General features: G+C 30.1%; 1 protein-coding gene across 5 annotated transcripts; it reads right to left on the bottom strand.

Annotated features, from left to right (window-relative positions):
- Positions 1 to 550: 550 nt before the first annotated feature.
- LOC134725068 (SH2 domain-containing protein 4B-like) lies at positions 551 to 21,237 on the bottom strand. Of its 5 annotated transcripts, none has more exons than XM_063588568.1 (13): positions 21,147 to 21,237; positions 19,364 to 19,452; positions 18,665 to 18,777; positions 17,233 to 17,314; positions 16,145 to 16,301; positions 15,651 to 15,740; positions 14,934 to 15,057; positions 14,114 to 14,149; positions 10,637 to 10,799; positions 9,902 to 10,052; positions 4,692 to 4,843; positions 3,793 to 4,013; positions 551 to 3,118 (listed from the first exon to the last, which is right to left on the bottom strand). In XM_063588568.1, exons 3-13 carry the CDS (start codon positions 18,761 to 18,763, stop codon positions 2,996 to 2,998), a joined length of 1,398 nt encoding a protein of 465 aa, XP_063444638.1. In that variant the 5' UTR covers positions 18,764 to 18,777; positions 19,364 to 19,452; positions 21,147 to 21,237; the 3' UTR covers positions 551 to 2,995. The 5 variants fall into 5 exon arrangements, with proteins under 5 accessions (XP_063444638.1, XP_063444637.1, XP_063444641.1 ...); XM_063588567.1 differs by having other exon boundaries at positions 21,113 to 21,233; XM_063588571.1 differs by having other exon boundaries at positions 9,974 to 10,052; positions 21,113 to 21,216.
- Positions 21,238 to 21,496: the final 259 nt, after the last annotated feature.

Here is a 21,496-nt window from a genome sequence, read left to right as displayed (position 1 = left end):
GTGGCAGAATGATTTCTGCACTATAAAAAACTTTCAGTGAAAATCTCATCGAAGAATTTACTACCTAAACAGAGGCAGATTTAGGGGGCCCCCTTTTTGGGAAAAAATTTGGTTGCTTATATAGGGAATCACTGAAGCGTGACAGGAGCAGGCCCCCTCTTAGGTCAGTCAGTGGGCCCCCACTATGAAAATTCCTGGATCCGCCACTGCTAAATGTTTTGTAGTGGCACAGATTAGATTTTACATTTTTACACAATGAGTTCCATTCAATTCAGACTGTTTTTAAATGTTATTTACAACCAATAGATCTCATTTAAATTTTGTGTCTTTTATTTTTCCATTACTAAATTAAATATAATACATATGTCTTGGAAAGTGTATTATTTCTTGTATGTTTTTTTTTTAATAAGAAGAGCTGCAGACTAGTATTTATATTTATCACAATGGGCTTATCACTGAACTTAGCTTCAGACATTTCATTGGCCTAACTGTTATTGTATAGTGAAACCAAGATCACAAACATGTGAAAACAACATTCAGTTAAGTGGTACAAAATACCAAAATAATTCTCCACATCCTTATTAATCTTTATTATTTTTCAATAGATCTTAGACTTGACTTTATGAGATAACATAAGAACAAACTTTTCCTAGTTAGAAAGCAAGTCTGACAGTATAATACTTATTTGAAAATAGTGTGTTTGTTATAGTGGTTCTTTAAAGCAAATATACAGAAGTATGTATTTTTTTAAGACTATTATAAATAAATTGTCTGATATCCTTTAGCACTAGAAAAGCCCTTACACTATATTCATTAATTGTTTTATTTTTCTGCTAAATACATAATGCATTTTGAACAAATAATTCATAATGTATTTACAAATATGAAAATACAATAATAATCTGTACAATAAAATGAATGCTTATTGTGAGATTCTTGTATCAGCTATTTTTTACAAAAATAATTTTAAACATGATGCAATAAGCATGAACAAAGTAACAATCCCCGAATTCAAATCTTAATTGAAATGGTTAGAAACATAGCAAAATCGTTTTAAAATGTTGACATCATCTAAAATATTGTTTTAATATCATGAAATTACACTTTTCAATAGATCAACAAGCCAAAGCTTTCAGGAAATCTGTGACATTTACTGACCATTAACCTCAATCATAGATACATATTTTCTTCAAACAAGATCAAACTTCAAAGTGACAATAAAAAATTATTATTCAATCTTACAAATATCATAAAAATCTGAATCACTGTCAATCCTGTTTTAACATGTACAATCTATGACGAAAAATAGCAATAGGTGGATAAAATATTTTACAAAATCCTGACAGAAATATATAATACTATCACTAACTCAGTTTTGTATTGCACAGTAAAAAAATATCATACAAAATTATTAAGTACATTACAAAATTTATAAAATGATTTTAACAATATGAATATAAAAATATCTATTTTCTACAAGTGAAATGAAGCATTTTTTAACAGCATTATCAGATAATATTGTTTGGGCATGCCAAGTCTTCAGAAAAAATAGAATTTTGTATTGATGGTTTTATGTTAAAATAATGAAAAACCCAATAAAAGTGGTATCTTTGATCTGTATCGTTTAGTATAGTCTCAGCAATCAAAGTTTAACAAAACACTTGATAAAGTTTTAAGGTTGTTAACTGCTTTTTTATCTGTTTATATGAATATTAGGAATAAAGGTTTTGAAAAAATTACAAGTGATTACCTCAAAACTTGCTTCCATTGCACAAAATTATAATGATATGTAAAAAGTATCAATTTCCCTTATTGAATTCTATGATTGGAGTTAAAAGGTTACCAAAATTACCATAAACTTATGTTAAGCAAGAATTAAGTACATGTAGTTAAAAAAATGCATTATCATCATTTTTCTGATATTTACACAATTTAATGACCTACAGTTTGAAATGTGAAGAACACCTTCAATTCTAAATCATTCCTATAACTTTAATAAACTAGTTCCTTTCTGTCTTTTCTATTATATGAATGTAAAGAAAAAGAAAAAAAAAATCTACGCAAAAAGCATAAAAAAAATCAAAGCAATGTTTGAAATCAAACTTTCCATTAATATCTATTTAGAAGTAATATCCTATTGTATAAGAAGTAGATATAAGACTAAGAGGATGTGCTATGAGTGCCAGTGAGACAACTCTCCATCGAAGTCGCAATTTGTAAAAGTAAACAATAATAGGTCAAAATATGGTCTTCAATATGGATATGTTTACCTCAGGTATACAGCTATGGCTTTTTTTAAAAGAATAATCAACTATTTATGAAATGCACAGGTATCAGAATTTTGCATAGATATACAAATATGAAATAGCTGTTGCATATATTTACATGTATCACATAATGAACTAAAAGATTTCCCCAATATGGGAATGCATATTCTGTAACAAAAGGTTTACAACCGTAACTGATAATAAAGCAAATAATAGCACTAACCGAACCTAAAACAAACCCTTCAAATCACACAACTCAAAAACTTGTATAGCTATTTATACAACCAATTTACCCTGATTGTCCGGACATACCTTGTTTTTTTATCGTAAAATATCAATTACACATTTTATAGTTATTGGAATGCACACAGATGAAATCAGTTATGATTTCAATGTGAAATTTATCAGCAATATATGAAAAACATCATATAATGGCAAATTTAAAGCTTTTAAAAGACTTTTTCTTACAAAACAAACAAGTAAAGATTTTTTCCTATACATTTTTATCAAATTATCATTCTGATGTTTGAAACTGGTTTAGTAAATACAGATTTACTGTTTCCTTGTATAATTCCATTGTAAAATTTAATCAAATTCTTTAATTATCTGTCATAACTATCTCTGACTCTATATAAAGTTATTGCATGCTATATTATGCTTTTTCGACTAAAAAATTACATGTAATGAGCTGTGTGATTTGAAAGGTATTAACAAAATATAATGCTGTGTTACAATGACGTTGACTCTGATCTTCTGTTTTTAAATAGATCGTAATAATCTGGTTGTTTTGGTTTAATCTGTCCTATTGGTTTTATTAGCATCTCTTTACCTGCTACAGTTATGTGGTGATTCTAAAAATACAAAATAATAACAGTACGTTATATTCTTGAAGAAATAAAAATGTGAATTAAAATTGAGGTCAATGATACAATACAATGACAAACTCACCTAAAAACATTTAGCGGTTAACATAAATGATTCATTTACATCATTCGTTTTAAATACATAATATTTAAGAGTTAACTCTATCTTCATTTTCACCAAATTGTGATATAAATTAATTTGATGATATATTATCAATAACTTTTATGTTGAGAAACTACTTCTTTATATATTTTGTAGTTGGAAAGAAAGTTAATTTCTCAATATGTGAGAAATATTTTTTTCATAAATTTTATATCCTTTTCGATTTAGATGCTTTCACAAAGTTTATACTTTAAGAATGTTAAAGAGTGAGATGTGATTTCTGTATCTAAAAATTATTATTGTCCAGAAACACAGTACATAATGCTTGTGCTATCACCAACTAAAGTTCAGGAACATTTCCCATTCATTGTGACAACTTTTTTATTTAACTTTTTTTATTGAATTCAAGCCTTTTTTCACTTCAACGAAATTTTGATGGCTGGATTATGAGACAGTGTCAGTTAGAAAAATTTGTGCAATTTTAGCCCTTACAATTATTTCAGTGTCTGACATGAAAAAAATATATTCCATATTCATTATATTTTTTGTATTTACTTACCACATGATATAAGATAAGATCTGCTAAAGTTTCATGTTTGATTTGATTTGTTCCAAAGAACTGGTATCCGTTCTCTGTTGTATCAACAAGGAAGTGTTTACATCTATCTGATGCTCGGTAAGATATCGTATAACCCCAAACTCTCTCACTAACTCGGACTAAGTAACTACCGGTGGGTTCATTGATTAGCATAGTCTCAGCATCCATTCTTGGAATAATACCTAAAAATATAAAGATTCTGAGATTGAAAAATATTTCAGTTTGGGACAACATGTATAAACTTTTCTTTTAGTACTAAATGTGTGTATAAAAACCATAAAATCAAACATCAATGAAACACTATTTCCCTAAATGGGACAATATCCCTAATGTGCCTTGAAATGAGGAATTCAAAAGTCATGTGTAAACAAAAAGTCTCTGTGTAGTGATATTTGACACATTTATATGAAAAACAAATGACTGAGCTGAACCATTTGTGTTAATTTAGAAAGTAGGGGAACACAGAATAAATGAGTACAAACTATGGAGCTATTAAATGTGTTCAAAGTATTAAATTTTCAAAGAACTTATTGTGTTAAAAATGTGATTTTTTACTAGGAGGAGCCGCATCACAAAGGATACTCAGGGTTTGCTAATTTACGGAAAAGGTTATCGCACTTTGCACCCCTTAAAATTTAACCACATATGTGAAAATGTCTCATCTTCGAAACAAGCCATCATACATGTCCAAGTTAACGATATGGACTGAGCAACAGAAGATAACGTTACCATTACAGCCTATGGAGAGACTAATACGCATCTTGTCCCAAATATTGAAAAAAAATTGGTACCAACCAACGTAAATAGTGCACAGTACACTTATTCCAATCCTTTATATGTATTAAGTTATTTTTGTTTACCATGAAACCATTCTGCAGGTTTATTAGTTTGGGGATCTAGACCAGCACTCCGTTCTCTTTCTTCATCATGAAACCAAGCAATTATTGCATCTCTATTCTGAGGTCTTGGTGGTCTACTCTTTCTTTTATGTGCTTTAATTTTCTCTGAATTTCTGTAAGAAAAAATAGTGTTCATCCATTTAAAATGATTTCACACCTATAATGAAATGATGTAACATCTTATTGTTTTTCTTATTCTTCAAATGCTTTGTCTGGTAATTTATATTTAGACATGTTCAATCACACTATCTATACTGTATTCCAGTATATTTCAATGACATCCTTACAAATGTTTTAATCATATGAGAAACATAAAAACTTAAAAAATAAATACAAAAGTAATAAAAAGAAATCATAAATCTCCTGCCAAGATCATTAAATAGGGGGCGAAATTTAGTCATTTATACCTTCCAACAGTCATTGTTTAAAATGTACTTATTTCAAAATCATAAATTTAGGTATTCTATAATTATGTTTTTGCCTTGTTCCTTATCCTGGTATATTAGTTTATTAGGAATTAACCGGAGTCTTTTAAAATAAACAATGTTACATTACATACATGTAGTACAACTTCTTTTTGTAGCAGAAACATATTATTGTAAGGTACTCAGTACAAAATTGGGTTGACTTTGTCTTAAAACAGTTTTTGATAAATTGATTAATCAATTAAAGTAAAAAAAAGAACTGCTTTCCAATGTTCCCCAGTGATGCAAACATCTAATCTTTCCAAGACATTGCTGATATAAACATTTGTTATGAATTTCTTATTCAGAGTGCAAACGTGCTGGAAAAGGTATTTGATATATACTAAGCAATCAATATGTGCAGATGTTCCCCTTTTTTGGAGCTAGTACAAGAATAGATCCTTTGTCACAGGTAACACCTGTATTTAACAGTTATCAATTAAGTCAATAAAACACTGTTACGTTATAAATATAAAATACAATGATTAAATTTTAATTTATACAGTAAAAATCTTTGGATGTAACACATCTTCTGATTGGCTGACAGAGGTTTGTCTATCAGCTCAAAGACATAATTTTGTCATGTGACTGTGACATCATCAACTTTATTTTATGATTTACACTAGCTTAATATGGAATTTAGAATTTAATTATAAGAAATGACTGTAATATTCACTCTGTCTTTTCGAAATAACATTAAAAATGTGGTGCACAGCACTGCACACTTTAAAATACCCCCTACACAGATTATTCAGTGTGCACCACATTTTTTTATGTTATTTCTTCATAGACAGAAAAAAAATCCTTAAATCAACATATTATTTTTACCACAAAATAATCTCTTGCCATAATTTATTTCTATGTATAATAAGAACACTCTTTTTCTCTACTAGAATTCAGTGGAAAACTAGGCAAGTAATTTTCGAGTATTAAAGTTATATTTTTTTAGATTAAGGACTTTGCTCTTCAATTCAGAAAGGTACTAGTAACATGTGAACTTAGACCTAATTAAAAATTCTTCATAAAACTTATTATTCTTTAGAGACCATTAAAATTTAACATAATTTTATAACGATCAAATAACTGTCAAGTATTCAGTTCAGGAGACCCAACCCTCCCTTTTCACCTTCTATTCATGTTGGAAAACTAGAAGAGGACATGGAGTAACTTCTAGACTATAATACTATATACATGTATATAAAAATAAAGCGTTAGGAGAAACATTGTAAAAGTGACTTTGTGATGTATCAATTTATATGAATACATTTAAAGTGCATTTTCATCTTTCCTCTTCTTTTTTTTTAAATATAATAGTATAATAAACTTTTTAACCATAAAATATACATTTTTTTTTTGCTTGCGGCATTCAGATGCTTATTTACGAATTGAGAGAAGTATTGACAATAAGATGTTTAAAGGAAGTTACTAGCAGCTATGATTTTTTTAGGCACTACTTTCACAACTGTTAAAATTTGTCTAGCTAAATGATATATACCCCCCATTGACGTAATGTACATTTTCCATAAGATGTCAAAACAGTGAAATGCAAGATTTAGTGAAATAAGCATTTACTATCAAATTCAATAATGTGAAACTAGTAAATAATCCAAACTCAAGATATTTAAATGCAATTTGCCAAACTTTCAGAAGGTTTAGATGATTGAATTTTTGAGGTTCTAGGCAGATTATAAATGGCAGATTATGTTAATTTTTAAAACAACATCCTAGTTAGCCTTTGGAATAGGGCCGATATGATATTCTCATAATTTTCAAACATGCCCCTTTGAACTAAGTGGAAGAATATAGAAGTATTCGGTAAAGAAGTGGATGAGCCCAGAGTCTGAAAATGCATTTCCAAGTAAAGCATGCTTGCATGAGGTTGATACAAATTTTCAGGAAGATCAGGTTAATAATTCCTAAGAACAGTTCGACATAGAATTTATATAGGATGGATATGTGGGCAGACACATGGGTGGAAGGAAGGACAGACACAAACAAGACATAGTATAGGGACTGATATATGTATTAATAAAACAACCAAAAGTTAACCACTACAATATCTAGAAAATACAGAAACCTCTTAAAGAAACTGTTATTTTTTTTATAAATTTTTCAAAACTAAATATTTATTTTTGTAATTTTGAACCAAGTATTAAAAATAGAAATTTTATGTCTGTATAAAGTTTGTTAAGAAAGCAAAAGTTTTTATAGAATTATGTAAAGTTTTTTTTATGAAAAAAATGTATTAATCTGAACTTCAAGAATAAAGTAAAATGTCTACCATAACCTGTGTACACACTAGACTTACCCGTTGTCTTCTCTGATAAATAAAAAGTATATATACTTAGCATTGCTGTTTACCCTATAAAATGATAACTCATGAATAGATCCAAAATAACATTATTACAATAAAAAAATTATATCTCAATTAACATTGAAAAAGAAAAGTAACGATTTATCTTTTGTCCTCAATTTTATTTATTTTCCAAAATAATCATCTATTTATATCATTTACATCGATGCCTTAAATCTTTTCAGAAAAACAAACTACACTTTTTTTAATATCCTTCTGCAAACTAATAAAAAACTAATGTGTAATTCACACCACAACCACCACACTAAAATACTATTAAACTAGTTACATACAAACAAAAAGGATGATAACTTTTATAAAGTGGTATTAAAAATTATTCTGGCAAAATATGTCATGCAAATTCAGCCATGCTTCCAAACAAAACAGAGTTGAAAGTAAAAAAAGAAATTGCAATTTTAGCTTTTTATTAGTGATTTGTTGTTAATCATCTTTTTTATCCTATGTCCAGAGTCTTAGAAAAAAAAATATGCAAAAGTCTAGCAGTTTCCAGTAATAAGCAAAAATTACTTCTTCAGTGTCAAATATTGACAACTTTACTCATTTTGATATTCATATTTACTCTATATAAATTTACAACAGCTGATAAGAATGGGTCATGTGGGTAGTCAAGGTCATAAAAAAAACTTGTCATTATAGAAAAAAGGTGGGATGTATGTGGAAAATAAAGGGACTTTAAAATTAATTAATTTAACTTGTTGAGATTGGGTAAATCAGATAATCTGTGGGTAACTTTGATATTCCACATTCCAGATATCTACATCGTACAAATATAAAGAATCATCTGTAGCTCAGATGAATATTTTGACCTTTTAATTAGCTTATCTATACTGATATCATTGGCAACTACAGTTTGATTAATTGTTTTTAAACAATGGGTCCATATTTCATATGCTTTAATTTAGGTTACCAGAAACTTAAATGATTTTTCTGAATAATCAAGACATAGTTGAGTAAAATGAAAGCTGAGTTCAATTTGTTAAAATCAAATGTCACCATAGAATCATTTGTTGTCATGCTGAACAACTTTTAAACCAAGTATCAGCAAACATGTAGAAGGTTCACTGGTTGTGGACATATTTGAAAAATGCTAACAAGTTAGACGTTTGCACTGTTGAGCTTCTGACCAAGGAGTAACCATTCTTTTCAGTTATACATGGGAAAAATGCGAGATGAAAAATCTAAGTTCATTCAAAATACTGAAAATTTCAAGAACATGTCTGACAGTGTGGTGAAAAGGGACAACAGGTTACAAGTCATCTCTGTCAAGCTCCTTACCAAACAAGACATTTTGTTCAGTAGAAGTGGAGAAATGTTGATAAAAAAATTACTGTTTAGTTGTATAATTTGATTTGACAATACAAAGGACAATAGGTTGAGAGAAAAACTTTAATCAAGTCAGTGTTAATGATTTTTAAGAACAGTTAAATATGAAAAATGAAGTTTTTAAGATTTGAAAAGATAAACAAAATGAGATTACTTGAGAGATGGACCATGCTGTCAAAGATAATTTAAATGCAAATTTTTTTTCAAAGGCAAGTTATACTGTCAAAGGTATGGAACTATAAATACAACATTTTTTTTTCTGAATACAATCTTCCTTTCAAACAATTTTGTCATAGCATATACTTTTGACAGCATTGCAAAAATCATTAAATAGAAGATAAGGAATGACAAGTAAGTAAACCTTAGCCTGAATTAGAAATTGCAGGGATTTTGTTTCTGCATGTCTGGTAGTTTGTAAAATCTCTAGTTAACTTTTGGTCAGAATAATTGTAAATTATGGAGTTATCTCCCCTTAAATATTAATTAATTTATATAGTATTTTAATCAAATTATTTCTTGAAATATCAGAACAGGAAAAGGAAACAAAACTTCTATTTGTTCACCATTATACATTTTGAACTAAAATTATGGTAAACTTGATTTTTTTTTCATTTGTCATGTTTTCACCACTGGCTGATTCTTAGGCAGATTGCCACTTAAATAAATGTAAATTTGTACTATAAGGGGGTCTCATTGGGGGGTTCTGATCCTGTATCTTGCTTACTGTTTTGTCAAATTCCTGTATCCCACTTACACTATATACATACAATTCTAATTTTTTGGTCATTTCCCGGGTCCCGCAAGACCTCATTTCCTGTTTTCACAACACAATTATTTGACTTTCAAGTATCAACTTACCAAAAATCGGCAATCCCGCGTCACGCTTAGACCCCAATGAGACCCACCTATAACCTTTTCCTCTAATTTAAGAATACATATCAATGAAATATAAGTTTATGGTCATTAATAAAAAATAATCTGCAGCCCAAACTTAAAAAAAGCAAACATACTTTGGAGGTAAAGGAGGTTTATCTTTGCCTGAAGCAAAAGCAGAAACTGCATTCAAATTTCGAGCCACATGCCTAAAAGAGTTTCTGACTTCCTCCCTGGCATCTCGTGCCAACTGTCTCATCTGTACTTCTGCATCTTTGGCTCTTTTTTCTGGAGAAAAAGAATGCATGGCATTGTCATCAAACATATACTATGTACAATAAGATAAAAGAAATTTCAAAATGAAATATGATTGAACAGTTTACAGTCCAGTTTTGGATAAATTGAAAAATCACATTTTAATTACAAACTCCAAGGGTGTTTCAAACTTCCCTTTTCAGTGGTTTGAATGGTTTTACACTATCAATTTTTTAGGCCCTTTATAGCTTGCTGTTCTGTGTAAGCCAAGGCTCCGTGTTGAAGACCGTACCTTGACCTATAATGGTTTACTTTTATAAATTGTTATTTGGATGGAGAGTTGTCTCATTGGCACTCATACCACATCTTCCTTTATCTATTGGGTACATTTTTGAAAAATTCTTTGTCTGTGCACTGAAAATTAATGTACATATTTAACAATTGAGTGTATCATGAATTCATTATTATTCTTCAGAAACCAATTTTGATGGATTTTATTAATTTAAGTGAATCACAAAATTAAATGTCCAAAGAAGATCATTTTGTTCACAGCTAACCTGCAAACTTTGACAAAACCATGAAATATCCATGAATATAAATGAATCTTCAGTACCAACCTTGTTCTTTCCATATAGGTTCTACCTCTTTACTCGTTTCTAATGCTTGTTTGTCTATAGAATCTCTCATGTGTTTCCATTTCATATAAAGTTCACTACTTCTACGCTTTTTATTAGTCTCTACTCTCTCCATTGATTTACGTCTTTCCAGAGCAAACTTTTTCTAAAATATTACAAATGAATCCATATAATCAATAGTTATCAGATGTGATGTGTGTTAAAACAGCAAACATGTTTTCCTCAATTGTTAGTCCATTGAAAACTATAAATTCATTTAATCCTCAAATATTACAAGTTTGATATAGGAGGGTTAGGTGCCTGCTAACATGATAAACCCATCCACATTAGATATGTGCCTGTTGGAAGTAAATATAGGAGCCTGTAATTCAGGTTGTTATTTGTAGGTGCATATCATACCTGTTTTTTGTTTATTGCTTTTTATAAGTTTTCTAGTTTAAATTGTTTCACATAGTCATGTCAAGACTTTATATAGCTTGATATGTGTTGCTCATTGTCGCAGGCCGAATATTGATCTTAATTTGTTAACTTCTAAGTAATTTGGTCTCTGGTGGATAGTCGTCTCATTGGAAATCATACTGCTAGTATATCTTCATATTCCATGAATAAACAGGTGTTAAAGGAGTGCATGTTATGCCTATCCAAAATCAGAGAGCTATCTGTGGCAAATCAAGAGGGGGGGTTCCGTGGTTTGAAGCCCCCCTTTTTTTGTTGACCATGATTGCATTTGAATGGTTTAGTTGGGACCTCCCTTGCATTTGAATGGAGACATATAGTTGGGACACCACCCCCCCCCCCCCCCCCCCCTTATTTTCAGTCCCCCCCTTTCAAATGGCTGGATCTGCCCCAACAAATGGTGCCAAACTGTACCATGTATATATTTTTGGTACAACCCATATTAAACAAAAAATTATATTAAAGTTTTGTATTTACATGCAAGTAAATCATTGTTCTTTACCCTTCTGCAGAATATATATTTTTTAAAGAAGTAAACCTATAATATGGTTTAGTTTAAGCATTTGCATTACTTTTTGATTCAAGGACATAATTTTTAAAAACTTTTGATTATATAAAATTTGTCACACAAAACCCAAAGTTTGAAACTGCCACAAATGTTCTGTTCAACACCATTGTATTGAACACATATCAAAGATATAGTAAACAATTTGTTTTATTCTAATACCTTTATCTTTATATGCTATTAAGTAATTTAAACATGTGAGAAAAAAAAGTTTCTAATTTTACAGTATTTAGTTAAAAGAGCATTGCAGAAAGAAATATATTTCTGAAATATACATGTGGTGCATCAACTCAAAGTTGGTATCTTGTTAGTTTGTATAACATAAGTTGAGACTATGATGATGCTTTTACATACAAATAGTAAAAGTTAATACTGCAAGTATATGTATATTTTACTTCAAGAACATTCAAAGAATCTGTGCAAAGATAAATCCATGCAGAAATTCAAACAGGAAACTGATATATAAAAGGTATATGAAAAGTCAAACACACCTATTGAAATGCTATATGGAACAATGCTTTTGGGGTAAATGAAAAAACAAAGAACTCATATTTTGTCAAGCTACTAAAAGCTACACCCGAACCAAAGCTTTAAAAAAAACATAATAAAGAAAACACTGTAATAACTTATAACTAATTAAAATCAGATTTAAATAACAAACTGTGAATTTCTCATTTATTCTTTTATTTTAATAAATTACCAATTTTCATGGATATTTACCTTTTTTCAATTATCTTATACAACTGTTTCAACAAAAAAAATAACAGAAAAATGCAAATTCTTCTTATTCAAAAAGCAATGCTGCATTCCTTTCATATGCAGTAACTAGGAATAATCTAGATCTATTCCAGCTTTGTCTACAGTAGCTTAAAACTTTCCTTTTTGCAAAATTAATTATAAAGCTCTTAAACCATGGGTTTTGGATGCTAATTTTTCAAAGGGAGATAATCTAAACATGTGCTTTTTATCTCCCTTGATCTTCACGTGCTAATAGCAAAGCCTTAGTGGTCAATCTCGCATGAAAATTGGTTTTGACAACATTCAGTATGGTTCACAGTATGTGTTAATGAAAAATAAACAAGTCCTGCATGCTACCTTATTTTTACACATCTTCATGCAGTATTTTCATATCAATAAAAGACAGGAAACACTTGTGTCAGCAAGATTTAAAATGGAATTTTTGACTGTTTATATTTTTGGCAATGTAGGTTAAAAAAATTGGCAAATTCAGATGCCTAGATGGTAGACTTTTCAGAAATTCTACACAATAATTTACCTGGAAATATTTGTATGAAAGGGAGATAAACAAATATTTGTATAAAAGGGAGATAAACCTGATTACATAAGGCAAGTGTGGATTCAGAAAGACTACTAGATCACTATATATGTGCCAATGCATTATCACAATATGTGAGTACCTGTATACATTCATTACACATAGAACATGTTTAGTTGTTTTAGAAATTTATTCATGAGGTCATTTTAGTTCTATCAATAAATGATTTTTAAGTACAATTTTTTTTGAGAATGGTATAAAATTTAAAATTGTGTCAGTTTTAGAAATTAAGCATTCATGATTGTATGTCAGTGGAAATATGAGATGTCAACTAAATATGTGACTTTTCTTATCAATTTTATAATGTATCACTTACATTTATTTATTCTACCGATATGGACAGTGATTACCAACTGTTAGATTTGAAATGTAATTCCAAATTGTTGGGTTACTTCATTTATTATTACTGAATTTATTTATTTTATTTATAATACTTGTAGATACTATTTTGGGGTATCTGCACATGTGTAACATTGCGCTCATGAACATTATAAGATTTCTCGTTTTTAAGTTTTATGACGTTTCGCTTTTGACGTGTGTGTACCTTACATTGTCTAGTTTTTTATTCATTGCAAGTTATTTAATATTCAGAAACACATCATTATTTGATAGAGAGATCATAATCGGTAAGAGATAATTTATGTACATTTTTAAGAACAATATTTATTTAAAGAAGAAATATTAAGAATTCTTAATTGTAAAAGTATTTATAAATATATTTTTATTCTAATTAACTTTTTAATTTGACAAGTTACGTCTGAAGTGTGAAAGAAAGTGAATCATATTGTTTGATTAGTATTATGCCTTTAGTTTTTTAAGTTATATTTTTACTTATGATGTATCTTTATGTTTATGTGTATTTTATTGTGGAGAATTGGTTGTTATGATAAAGTATATGAAGCCAAAATTATATGTAGTTTTGAAGATCAAAGATACTTATATAGACCGCATACTTGATTTATTGCCTGATTGATGTGATCCATTACACCCACCATTCAACAGATATTGAAATATTTGATTATTGTGGGTAAGGGAAAAAAACAATTTTATTTTTTTGGAGGTTGACACAAGAGTTTCAGTCATACATACAGTTACACAATACCTGAATAATTTGTTGACAATCATTTACTCCGTTAAGCTGTGGAACATTCAGACACAATGATAAAACAACAATATATAAACTTACACTTAAATGTTTTGAACAAATTTCTGAAATTATGATTTAACTAAAATATTCAATAATTCACCACCAAACAATCTTTCATCTTTCTTTAAAATGTATCAGTTATAAAAAAATAGCACCACAAAATCACAAAAATCAAAAATTTCAGGGTGCAGAAAACTGGAGATAGAGACATACAACACACCCTTATGAAAATGATGGACCGACAAGTAGTACATCTGATAAGTGATATGTCCTTAAGGACACAAGGGACAGACATATAGTACATTCCATAACATTTAAAATATGCCTTTGCAAACATGAAAACCAACAAATAGTGCATCTGATTAGTAACATTTAAAAAATTAAAGAATTATAAACCCCATACGTTTAGATGTTTAAATTTTTGAATTTTCAACCTACTGCAAAGTGGGACAATATTCTATCCATTCAGATTTCTAATAAGTCTTCCTTTCAGCAAAAGAAAGTTAGTGCCTTGCATTATAAATTTGAAATCTCCACCATTGACACCTAAAGGGGAGATAAAAACCTCAAAGACACAAATGAGAAAGATACACCCCACCCCTTTTTGGCAATAAATTACTCTTTTTTCACACTCTTTTATCATTTGATTTTTGTATAAAGTATTTTCTTTAGTTTACAAAAGGTTAGCAAGAATAGTATGCTTTCTGGCTATTGAACACAACCAAGACGAAACAATATGTATTTACACATGTATGTATATATACATAAAACTTACTCTCAAGTCATTGACTCTTAATGTGACTTCTTCTTGAGATCTCATTTTTTCTTCCTCTAACCTCTTTGCTGCCTCTCGAGCCTCTTTAAGTGAGGCATATAAAGCAGCTTCCTCCTCTTTTCTCCTGAAAAATACACAAACACATTAACTTAAGGCATAAAATGTAGTTACAGTTCTTATCATTTCACATAAAGTTGTTTTTTTAATATTTCTATGACTTTTTCTGCTTCCAACAATATTCTGTATTATTCCTAACTCCAATTATTAAAGAAAACATGTATACTAAGTTTCAAGTTGATTGGACTTTAACTTCAACAAAAACTACCTCGACCAAAAATTTTAACCTGAAATTTGCACTATCATTTTCTATGTTCAGTGAACTGTGAATTTGGAGTCAAAACATTAATTTGGCATTAAAATCAGAAAGATCATATCATAGGGCACATGTATACTGAGTTTCAAGTTGATTGGACTTCAACTTTATCAAAAAGTACCTTGACCAAAAACTTAACCATGAAGCAGGACCAACAGACCGAAGTACAGATGGACGAACGGACACACAGACCAGAAAACATAATGCCCCTCTTCTATAGTAGGTGGGCATAAAAACCATTCTGATCTGACTAGATGTTTTGAACATTAATATTGAGTTGATAAACCACGACCAATATTTCATTTCATGTTTTATGCCTAAATCATACACTTTTGTAAATTTACTTGAGTTCTGCTTCTCGTTCAGCCTTCTCTCTTTCTAGTCTTCTTTGTTCTTCTTCCATTTTCCTTTGAAATTCTTGTTCTTCATTTTTCCTGATTTACAGAGTAAAATCAAATTAACAAATTTGTTGTGAATAAATTCATATATGACATCCTGTTAGTATGATAGCCTCTTTAGGAAACCAATTTAATATACATTGACACACACTAAATGTGCATGGGTATTAGTATTTGTTATATTTGGTATCTATATGAGCATAAAGGTACCAAAATATTCTGTGTGAACTACTTTATTGACCTTTGTTTTCTCTGTGTGAGCTACTTTACTGACCTATATTTTTTCAGTGTGAGCTACTTTACTGACCTATATTTTTTCTGTGTGAGCTACTTTACTGACCTATATTTTTTCTGTGTGACCTACTTTACTGACCTATATTTTTTTCTGTGTGAGCTACTTTACTGACCTATATTTTTTCTGTGTGACCTACTTTACTGACCTTTGCTTTTCTAATTCGATATCTGCCTGTGTATCTGCATTTCTCTGAGCTTCATCATCCAATATTTGTACTATTGTTCTATCATTTCTGTGGTCTCCCATTACCCATACCCATTCTTTTCCATCCTTTCCATGCATGAAGCATACATTTTTTGTACCTGAAATTGATGAAATATTCCTTAACGGAGCAGAATTTTGACGATTTTTATTCTAGAAAATAATAAACAGTATATCAAGCAATTTTTCATGTTCAAGGGAAATAACTAATTTGGAAATAAATTAAAATTTTATTTGTTACTTATCATGATATGAATATTTATACCAAATACTGTAAACCAACTTATTTCATTTTTTTGACAATTTTTTCTCTTGTTTAGCCCTTTCATGCCCACCTCACATCCATTTTATTTCATGATTGTCAAATCAACTTAATGTATTAAAATAAGGGAAGATCCAAGTTTCGCCATTCCCAAAAATTTCTATTTGCATAATATTTCCATATGCGTAATAGTTTTAATGCAGAACATGCAAACAGGAAGCCCCTTCAGATTCTACAGCCTCAGACAAAAAGCACCTTTCAAATAATGAAACCATAGAACAGAGGTTTTTCTGAATATTTTAACTATAGAAATATTTCCTGCTTCTTTTTTATTTTTCATATGTATTTTGGTTTTTAATTCTAGAGTCTATATATATCTAATAGCTTAATTGTGTCCCCTGCTGTGAGTTTTCAAAATTTTATTTATTTGAATTCGATCAAACATGCTTCCTGAATCTGGTATTGAATAAGTCTACATTTGTCTAAGTTGTTTTTGTCAGTCAGATATGATTTTACTTGGTTTTTACAAATAACGTGTTGTTGATTTTTCGACAAAAAGTTTGCAGTTAAACAAAATGAATATCTCTGTCATGAATTATGTAGTTTTGAGATAAATCAAAAATTTGGATAATGTAGGGGTATTGCCATTGGGAATGGGTCCAAATACCAGAAAAATCCATGAAATTTAGCATAGTATTTGATTGAACTGTTGCCTAATATACAATTAAATACAACTTATTTCTCCGTCTTCCCTAAAACAAATATCAAACCTGGTTTAGATGGTTTTGTTGGTTTCCTTTTCTCCTCTGCCTCTCGCTTATCTTCTTCTTGTTTCCATCTTCTCACTTGTTCCTGTAAAGAATACGTATAATTGAATTCAGATATAAAGATGTCTTCTGATAGAGGCTAGAAAGTTTTACTACCCAAACAAATCTCAGATTATAAGGTACTGTGGATTCATTAATATTCTTTGGATACCAATTTTCGTGGGTTTCATGGTTACAGGTAAACAACGAATTTAAATGTTCAACGAAATGCAAATTTTCTAAAGAAATGCATGTGAACTTTGTCAAAACCATGAATTTAAATACCCACGAATATGCAAGTTTTCCTCTATCCACGAAAATTGGTACCCACGAAAATTAATGAATCCACAGTAAAAGATAGTCATTATAATAACATATGAAGGTAACCTAGTGTATAATTACAAGCAGGGATAGAACTTAATACTATGGCAATGGTAGCCCACAGCTTAAATTTTGTGGCCCATATTACAATGTAGTCCTATACAAGAAAACCAATAATTTAAGTAGCCCACACCAAATTTAAGAGGCCATTGGCCTGTGGGCCCCTGCTAGTTTCATACCCTGAGTCAAGGATCCCTGTGTTCCATGAATTGTCATTTTTTTAAATCTAAATAATCATGGAACCTAAACGGTCCTAAAATACCCCAAAAATACAAGCAATCATTTAATCAGATTTAAGTTTATGTCAGAGTCACCATATGTTGGATGGAAGCTGCTTAAGTCGAACAAACACATCCTTAAATCAACTTCTATATGCGTAGGTACCTAGAAATTGAGAACTATTCTTTCAAAGACGAAATAAGTAAACTCAGCAAAAAATTCTCTTAAATATTTCTTTCATAAGATTTGTTTTTCTGAAGAAAATTAATAATTGTCTGACTTGATTGATTTTTTCTATAAGAGATATAAAATACATCAATCTTGACAACTTTAGTTCAAATAGGCTGTATAGTTTCAGAGCAAGTTGACAAACGTATGAATAGTAAACAGCCCTCTAGCATCAACATTGTCTAACAATGATTTGAATTACGGATGCAAAATGTGGGTAAAACATGTAACTCCCTTTCGTATCATGTGAGTTAAATATATTCAATTTGCATTATTTATTTCATACTAAATCATGAGTTAATGTCAACAGGACTGCCGTTTGTCTGAAAAATAAAATAATGCAACTTAATAAAGATTCAAATTTATGAAATACTGTTTTTATGAATTCAAACATGTATCAATATGTACTGATTGATGTGCCAGGGAAGATAAAGAAGCATAGATATTCAGTTATCTGTAGAAGTCTAAAAAATGGCACTAACTGGGATTTTTTTGGTAATTATAATTAATGTACATGATGTATAGGCTATTATATTGGAAGTTTAACAAAATATCTTTTAAACTATACCTGTCTCATTTTATAGAAAAGAATGGCCTTCTGTTCATCTGATAGTTCTTCCAGAAGGTCTGGGTCTATGTACATCTTCTCTATGATTTCCTGCAACATGATGACTTTGTTCTCTACAAAAGATAGTGTTACATGTATGGTAAGTACCTCATTTGAAACTAATGAATACAATATTATTCATAATATAATATAACTCAGCAGGCCCATATCCAGGAATTTCCAAGGGGGGATTCGTTGGACTCATGAACTCGACTTTAACAGTCACAATTTGAACAAACTGTTGACTTTAACAGTGCTTATTTGATTTCAAGGGGGGGTGAGTGCATTTTATAAAAAGTTCTGAAGCCCTGTACTTACTTAAAAAACTTCATTGTCATATATATGTAAATTCTACCATACAACCAACCTGTTTACATTATTTTTTCCACTTAAGATCTAGTAAAATTTTCATGCTTTAAACATTTTTTAAAATGCGAGATTAAACAAAACCATGTACAAATGTAGTACAATGCTATTGTATCCGAGCTGTGACAAATTGTAAAACTGAAAAAAAACATTGTACAAAGGTCAAAGGGATATACTCTGTGTATGAGGGATGCATCCTCGTAAAATGTGCAAATGTATATGACTGTATAATATTACTTTTGAATTATTAATCAAAACTCATGAAAGGGAAATAGCTATCAAATAAATACTTACATCAGTAAAACTAACGAAAGTCTGTTATCCAGGTTTCAAAAACCAACATCTGAAATTGGCCTTATTTCTCTTTATCAAACCTTTGATATCTGAAACACAAGGAAATTAACTACATTGTTCGTGTATCATGTGTATTAAAGAGTCACTTCAAATATATATATATGCATTTATATTAGTTCCTGGTTTATTCATAAGTGATCATTGAATACCTTTAGCTGCATGTAATGTTATGCTGCAGGGTAATCAGAGGCTTCTACTATCTGTAATTATCGCCCTCTTCAAGGTGACAAACAAATTAAAATGTATGTGCTTCAGTGAAATCAATAAAGAAAAGCTATTTTATAATCATTCAGAAAAAAACAATTTAATTTTTGTACATCATTATTTTTTTTACCGGTTGACATTTCTGTAATGTATATACAAAAGTTATTATAAACATTACCATATAAGCGCGGGAGGTTTGGCTTGCCATAAGCTAGGTTCAACCCACCATTATTTTCTTGAAATAACCTGTACATATTATACCAAGTCAGGAATAAGGCAGTTTTTATCAAATAATTCATTTAAATACAGCGTGTAAATGTACATGATGTACAAATGTATATTTGCAATTGTATTGATGGAGTTCAGTGTTTGTTGTTTTCCTCACAGTTGATGTGTTTCCCCTCAGTTTAGTGTGTAACTTTAATATCATGAATATATATAGAACAGCAGTAAACTACTACCTAGGTGTTTGTAGTTTTCCAGAGAAAGACACAATAGGACAGTTCCGGGATACAGAAGTTAGTTTAATCTGTCATGTGACTTCCATCACCACTTGACTTAAATGTAGGCATCATCACTTCCAACATGTCAAACATATGTTGAGCGAAAAATGAAAAAGTTTGATCTTATACTGCACCAAATTAAAATCTAATGAGTTTGGCATCCTTCCTTATTTGAGATTTGAGTAAATGTAATTATGGCACATCAATTATTTCTAATTCTAATATGACGTGCTTCTTTTGCTTTAAGAATAAACCTGTGCTCTAAATCCAATAATCACTATAACTAGGGCAATAATAATCATGAATATAATTAATGCCTACCCATGTTTAAACTACAATTAGTATAGCTTGCATCAATTATTTCTGTTGCATGACTATCTAAAGTGCCGATACTTTTAAAGAACCAGGGATACAACATGTACAAGCGCACTTTCTATCTGGTAAATGATGTCATAAATTGTTTCAAAAGAAATGATATTTAGAGTGAAAGACATGATTTGTCGAAAAAATAAGTATTGTATGATCAAGTCTTTTTCTCTGTGGGACAGGTTTGCAGGTCTTTGTTCAGTTAGAGCTCATTTTCATCAGTATATCTAGTATTTTAGTATGAGTGGGGCAAGTTGTCAAGGATTTTCTCAAGTCAGATAAGTTTGTACAATGTAAATATATTTGAGTATCTAGCCAACATACCACAAAAACCATGTAATGTATGACCTTCTCATGCCTGTTACTGCTAACAAGGTAAATATTTCATTTGTTCTTATTTTGTTAATACATTTCTCTCATATCAGACTCTCTCTCTTGTTTAATTCGCAGGAAGGTTACAGTACTTCATTTTTCAAAGAAAGCAATCAATCAATCAATCAAATGTCAAAAGAACCCGGGACCTACCCCGTACCCGGCAAAATTTTAGTAAAGGTAAGGCCAATATTTGTAAGATTTGTCGAACATTTGATCGTGTTAAGAATATATTAATTCTCACATATAAAATTTGTCTGCCAAGCCTAGATATATACTTTTCCTGTCATCATTTGCAGCAAAACCAATATTTCATTTTCGAACTATCAAATTACTTCCTCAGATGTCGCTTCTAACCCGGAAGTGTTTAAAAGCAAAACTTCCGGATTTTTTAGTCTGCAAGTTTAGTTGGCGCGGTTTTCAAAAATCCTATATTTGCGAATTTAATTTTAGGCGTAGATTCAATCACAGATTTCAAATATTTTGGCCACGAGCATCACTGAAGAGACATGTATTGTCGAAATGCGCATCTGGTGCAAGAAAATTAGTACCGTTAATTTTATTTATCTCCGTTTCTGATCATAGCGCGCAAGACCATCATTGCGGTTTAGGGAGCTGACACAACACA

Source organism: Mytilus trossulus, chromosome 7 (genome assembly GCF_036588685.1).
Source record: "Mytilus trossulus isolate FHL-02 chromosome 7, PNRI_Mtr1.1.1.hap1, whole genome shotgun sequence".
NCBI lineage: Eukaryota > Metazoa > Mollusca > Bivalvia > Mytilida > Mytilidae > Mytilus > Mytilus trossulus.
The sequence above is the reverse complement of the archived record's forward strand: the minus strand, read 5'-3'. Positions and strand labels throughout refer to the sequence as shown.

Bases quoted from the DNA above. Each gene is read 5' to 3' on its own strand.
- LOC134725068 (XM_063588568.1), bottom strand. From the start codon at position 18,763: ATGTTGCAGGAAATCATAGAGAAGATGTACATAGACCCAGACCTTCTG. The intron at 16,302-17,232 runs GTTTGATATTTG...CATCAATTTCAG, and splicing joins AACAAAACCATCTAAACCAG to GTACAAAAAATGTATGCTTC. The intron at 10,800-14,113 runs GTATTGTGTAAC...GTAATATTTTAG, and splicing joins ATTGTCAACAAATTATTCAG to AAAAAGTTTGCTCTGGAAAG.